Source organism: Kogia breviceps, chromosome 5 (assembly GCF_026419965.1).
Source record: "Kogia breviceps isolate mKogBre1 chromosome 5, mKogBre1 haplotype 1, whole genome shotgun sequence".
Classification (NCBI taxonomy): domain Eukaryota; kingdom Metazoa; phylum Chordata; class Mammalia; order Artiodactyla; family Physeteridae; genus Kogia; species Kogia breviceps.
This window is the reverse complement of record NC_081314.1, coordinates 15440557-15446653: the sequence shown is the minus strand read 5'-3', so window position 1 is coordinate 15446653 and position 6097 is coordinate 15440557. Positions and strand designations below refer to the sequence as shown.

General features: G+C 44.4%; 1 protein-coding gene across 1 annotated transcript; it reads right to left on the bottom strand.

Moving 5' to 3' along the window:
- Positions 1-3295: 3295 nt before the first annotated feature.
- Positions 3296-4078, bottom strand: LOC131757624 (proline-rich protein 23C-like). The gene has a single exon (XM_059065270.1). The coding sequence runs from the start codon at positions 4076-4078 to the stop codon at positions 3296-3298; it is 783 nt and encodes a 260-aa protein (XP_058921253.1).
- Between the last annotated feature and the right edge of the window lie 2019 nt (positions 4079-6097).

Sequence of the window (6097 nt, the reverse complement as noted above, 5' to 3'; positions counted from 1 at the left end):
AACACACCATTGTAAAGCAATTATACTCCAATAAAGATGTTAAAAAAAAACAGTCCCTCACACCATACACACAGAAAAACTCAACATGGCTTAAAGACGTAAATATAAGACATGACACCATAAAACTCCTAGAAGAGAACATAGACAAAATATTCTCTGATAAAAATCATAGCAGTGTTTTCATAGGTCAGTCTCCCAAGGCAATAGAAATAAAAGGAAAAATAAACAAATGGGACCTAATCAAACTTATAAGCTTTTGCACAGCAAAAGAAACCATAAACAAAATGAAAAGACAGCCTATGGATGGGGGAAAATATTTGCAACTGATGTCACTGACAAGGGCTTAATTTCCAAAATGTACAAACAGGTTATATAACTCTATAACAAAAACCCAAAGAACCCAATCAAAAAATGGGCAGAAGACCTAAATAGACATTTCTCCAAAGAAGACAAACAGAAGGCCAAAAAGCACTTGAAAAGGTGCTCAACATCACTAATTACTAGACAAATGCAAATCAAAACTACAATGAGGTATCACCTCACACTGGTCAGAATGACCGTCATTAAAAAGTCCACATATAATAAATGCTGGAGAGGGTGTGGAGAAAAGGGAACTCTCCTACAGTGTTGAAGGGAATGTAAATTGGTGCAGCCATTATGGAGAACAGTATGGAGATTCCTTAAAAAACTAAAAACAGTTGCTATATGGTCCAGCAGTCCCACTCCTGGGCAAATATCCAGAGAAAACTCTAATTTGAAAAGATACATGCACCCCAGTGTTCATAGTAGCACTATTTAAAATAGCCAACTGGCGACTTCCTTGGTGGCACAGTGGTTAAGAATCTGCCTGCCAGTGCAGAGGACACGGGTTTGAGCCCTGGGCTGGGAAGACCCCACATGCCACCAAGCAACTAAGCCCATGTGCCACAACTACTGAAGCCTACGTGCCTAGTGCCCGCGAGCCACAGCTACTGACCCACATGCCACAACTACTGAAGCCCACACGCCTAGAGCCCGTGCTCTGCAACAAGAGAAGCCACCACAATGATAAGCCTGATCACTGCAACGAAGAGTAGCCCCCGCTCACTGCAACTAGAGAAAGCCCAAGTGCAGCAACAAAACCCAACACAGCCAAAAATTAAATAAATAAATAAATAAATGAAAAAAAATAGCCAAGACATGGAAGCAACCTAAATGTCTATCTACAAATGAATGGATAAAAAGATGTGGCATACCTATACAATGGAATACTACTCAGCCATGAAAGAGAATGAAATGATGCCATTTGCAGCAACATGGATGGACCTAGAGACTAAGTGAAGTAAGTCAAAGAAAAACAAATATCATATGATATCACTTATATGTGGAATCTAAAATATGATACAAATGAACTCATTTATAAAACAGAAATAGACTCACAGACATAGAAGACAATCTTATTCTTACCAAAGGGGAAAGAGGGTGGGGGAGAGATAAATTAGGAGTTTGGGATTAGCAGATACAAAACTATTATGTATTCAATGTAAAACAGATAAACAACAAGGTCCTACTGTATAGCACAGGGAACTATATTCAGTATCCTGTAATAAACCATAACCATGTAAAAGTATATGGAAAAAATATATAACTTTGCTGCATACCAGAAACTAACACAACAATGTAAATCAACTATACTTCAATAAAAAATAAAATAAAATTTAAAAATGTGCTAATGAACAGCTGAATCAAATATAAAAGGAAAAACAACTTGATTGGCAGAGACCTCTTGCCTGCAACAACAATTAAAAATGGCAGAACAGTGGAGTAATGTCTTTAAAGTACTTAAATAACATTTCAGAATTAGGAATAAATATATAATAAAACATTTTTAGATATACAAGACTAAGAGAGTGCACTACACAAAAACATGTTGAGATTTACAAAACCAAGATAATTTACTACACATAGGGTATAGTGGAAAGAACTATTAAAGTATATTCTTCAGCAAGAAGAAAAGTGAGGCTAGACTTTGAGAGTGGAATATAAGAATAAAAAGGTAGAGAGGAAATGGTAAAGCATGTTGGTGAATGTAAATAGTATTGATGTTTAAAAAAACAGAAACCATCTTGTTTTCAGCTTTACCAGTAGATTTTATTTCTTTTATAAAAGTGTGAAACAAATATGGTAATTAATTAATGTTTTATTTTTTTTAATTTTTATTTATTTATTTTTGGTTGCATTGGGTCTTCGTTGCTGCGCACAGGCTTTCTCTAGTTGCGGTGAGCGGGGGCTACTCTTTGTTGAGGTGCACGGGCTTCTCACTGCAGTGGCTTCTCTGGTTGTGAAGCATGGGCTCTAGGCATGTGGGATCTTCCCAGACCAGGGCTCAAACCCGTGTCCCCTGCATTAGCAGGCAGATTCTTAACCACTGTGCCACCAAGGAGGCCCCTAAATTAATGTTTTAAAAGTTAGAGGTTTGATTTACAAAAGAAAAACTCAGGGTGGAATTTAAAAGGTATGAATAATGTGGAATAGCAGGAATGCAAATATTTTACATCGGTCTGTGAGTCAATATAACCAGAGGAACAGATTTTAAAAAGAAATGCATATCCTAATACATGCTGAAAACATCTGATAAAATCCAACATTTATTCATAATGAAAAGTGAACTTGACTGGAAGAGAACTTCTTCAAGTTAAGAGGACGCTATGAACAAATATTATACAATTATGTATAGTAACCATCATAATATTTTGCAGTTTTCCAGGAGAGCAGCTCAAAACACCAAGAAAGAGAAAAGCCATGGCTAAAAATCTTTATAAATTCATGGGAAAACATATAACATGAGAAATCTAGTTATTTCTTGGTTTGGGGAGAAATAGGGTAGCAACGGTATGGTACTGGATAGAGTAGAATTTGAGAGAAAATAACTGATGCAAACGAGCGGGAATGGATAGGCCTGAGAATGATCTTGTAAAGAAGTCCAGACGTCTGAAAACACATTGTCCGGTATCCCTGGGCAGATTTTCCATTTCAAAGATGAGGTCTATAACTGATTCACTTTGTTATAAAGCAGAAACTAACACAATTATATTCCAATAAAGATGTTAAAAAAAAAAAAAAGGTCTAGAGTCTGCTTTCTTTTCCTGACGTCTTCTCCTGCTACTATAGCCAGTCTGGAGGGAAAAAGGAGTTGTTGGCACACGAGATGCTTAATTTCCAGGTTGTAGGACATTCAGTGTAAAAGACACTGGGAAATCCATTGGGCCTCCAGGATGTTAGCCAGAATTTGTGTGTGTGTGTACTGGGGTGCAGTTCATTCCGGGAACAGACATCTCTGGGCCTTCCGCGCAGGACCATGAGGGCGTTGGGGGCGCTCGTGAGGACCCGGACTCGGAGAGGGAGGTAGAGGTTGGAGTGGTGAGTCGGGGAAGGGCTCCAGAAGGTGCAAGTACAGGTTGTCGTCGTGGTGAGGAGAGCCTCTTTCTGGACTAGGATTGGGCGCCCGAGGCCAGGGCTCTAGGACAAAGACCTGCGCGCCGGGGCCCGACACCCTTGAGGTGGGGCTGCGGAGCCCAGCGACGGAGCCGGCTTCAGCATCCATCCCAGAAGGCAGGAACTCGGCGTCTGCTTCCTCCTTGTTGGCCTCTTCTTGGGAGGCGATCTGTGGGACAGCTGCGCACAAGAATCCCGGCTCCAGGGCCATGTACTCCCCGGGAGCGCTCAGGAAACCGGCCCGTTCCAGGCCCTGTACCCACGGGCCTTCCACGCCCGAGCCCAGGAGGGCCTCGGGGACCAGCATGAGGATGTGATCTCCGAGAGACACTTGCCTCACGGACGTGGGCTCGGGCTCCAGCAGCACGTCGACGTCATCTAGGGGCAGGTGCAGGGCACAGCCGGCGGGCAGGACCACTACGGAAGTGAGCGCATCCGCGGCCGGAGGTCCTGTCAGGTTGTCCAGGCTGGACGTCGCCTTGGACTCGGACTCGGGGCCCTCGGGCTCCTCCGTTCGGCGGCGCTTGTTGGAGCCGGGTCCTTCGGTCTGCGGTCCCCACCGGTCCTTAGGGTAGGCACTGGGGCTGCGGGGCCGGCTGCCCATGACCTCGACCGACGGACAGCGCTCCCGGGGCCTGGCAGAGGGCGAGGGGGCGCTCGATCCTGCACGCTGTGACGGGTTTCGACGACGGCTGAGGCAAGCCGGGGCGGGACGGCGCGATACGGGACGAGTCCTCGGAGCTCCGAGGCCGCCTCCCCGGGGTCCTGCAGTTCAGGCTTCTAGGGGGATCCGGCACCTTCGAATCCTCAGCTCTTCACGCCGATTCGTCTACGCACCAGACAGCGAAAGATGTTGCAGGTGAAGCCAGTGGAATCCTAGTCGCAAAATGTCACCCTAAGCTCCGCCCCCTTAAACGCTCCGCCCCGTAGAACTCGCGGTATCTGTGCTGCCCAATAGCCGGGGCTGTGGTTGGTAGGAAGCTACTGTTACAGTCCTACAGGGGGCAGAATACTCGTGTACTTCATTTTTAGAGAAAAAAAGATACACTGAAAATGGAACTTTAAATATTAGTCACCTTTAAGGTTAATATTTTCCCTTGGTTTCAGGCATTCTAAAGAAAAATACCGCTCAAATAGCCCACCCTCTTGGCAACATAAAACGGACCTATCTAAATGTTCCATGAAATTCCTTTAATGCTTGGTCTTTCATTTCAGGAGTAAATGGAAAATAGTCATATATGTTTAGGTAAAGTTCTGTCTTATTACTAAGTAAAATATTTGTGGCAGTTCCTTCTTGAAGATAAAAGCTGTTATAAAATTAAAACAATCAGTATAATTAAATTGTTTTATTCAGTATTTATTATATGTCAACCCTTATACTGAGGTTTAAAAAATGATCTTAAAATTTTTTTTTAGGGCTTCCCTGGTGGCGCAGTGGTTGAGAGTCCGCCTGCTGACGCAGGGGATACGGGTTCGTGCCCCGGTACGGGAGGATCCCACATGCCGTAGAGCTTCTGGGCCCGTGAGCCATGGCCGCTGAGCCTGCGCGTCCAGAGCCTGTGCTCCGCAACGGGAGAGGCCACAGCGGTGAGAGGCCCGCGTACCACAAAAAAAAAAAAAGGAAAAAAAATTTTTTTTAAATTTTTATTTATTTTTGGCTGCGTTGGGTCTCGTTGCTGCGTGAGGGCTTTCCCTAGTTGTGGCGAGCGGGGGCTACTCTTCGTTGTGGTGCGGTGGCTTCTCTTTGTTGCGGAGCACGGGCTCTAGCCACACGGGCTTGTGTAGTTGTGGCACGCAGGCTCGGTAGTCGTGGCTCTTGGGCTCTAGAGTGCAGGCTTAATAGTTGTGGCACATGGGTTAGTTGCTCCACGGCATGTGGGATCTTCCCCAACCAGGGCTCGAACCTGTGTACTCTGCATTGGCAAGCAGTTTCTTAACTACTGCGCCACCAGGGAAGTCCAAAAATGATCTTTTTCTTAAAAGATAGCCCAACACTTTGTTGAGGTATGATTGACATACAAAAAGCTGTACACGTTTAATATAAACAACTTGAGTTTGTAGATAAGTGTACACTCATGAAACTATCACCACAATCAAAACCATAAATGTGTCTATGACCTGCAAAAGTTTCTTCCTGCCCTCTTTGAAAAAAAAATGATCTTTTTTACTTTTCACAACACCTGAAGCTCAGAGTGGTCAAGTGAGGTTTCAAAAATTAAATATGTACCGAGTTTGTGTTAGATATAGGCATCCAATGCAGACTTATCTGGTTTTAAATCATGAACTCTTAACGCATACATTTATTGCATACACCTAAGAGTGAATTACTAATTGGTCCTATGTGTGCCTTTTGAAGTTAATAGGTAGGGACTTCCCTGGTGACACAGTGGTTAAGAATCTGCCTGCCAATGCAGGGGACATGGGTTTGATCCCTGGTCTGGGAAGATCTCACATGCCGCAGAGCAGCTAAACCTGTGCGCCACAACTACGGAAGCCCGTGTGCCTAGAGCCTGTGCTCCGCAACAAGAGAAGCCACTGCAATGAGAAGCCCGCGCACTGCAACCAAGAGTAGCCCCTGCTGGCCGCAACTAGAGAAAAGCCAGCATGGAGCACCAAAGACCGG

Bases quoted from the DNA above. Each gene is read 5' to 3' on its own strand.
- LOC131757624 (XM_059065270.1), bottom strand. From the start codon at position 4,078: ATGGGCAGCCGGCCCCGCAGCCCCAGTGCCTACCCTAAGGACCGGTGG.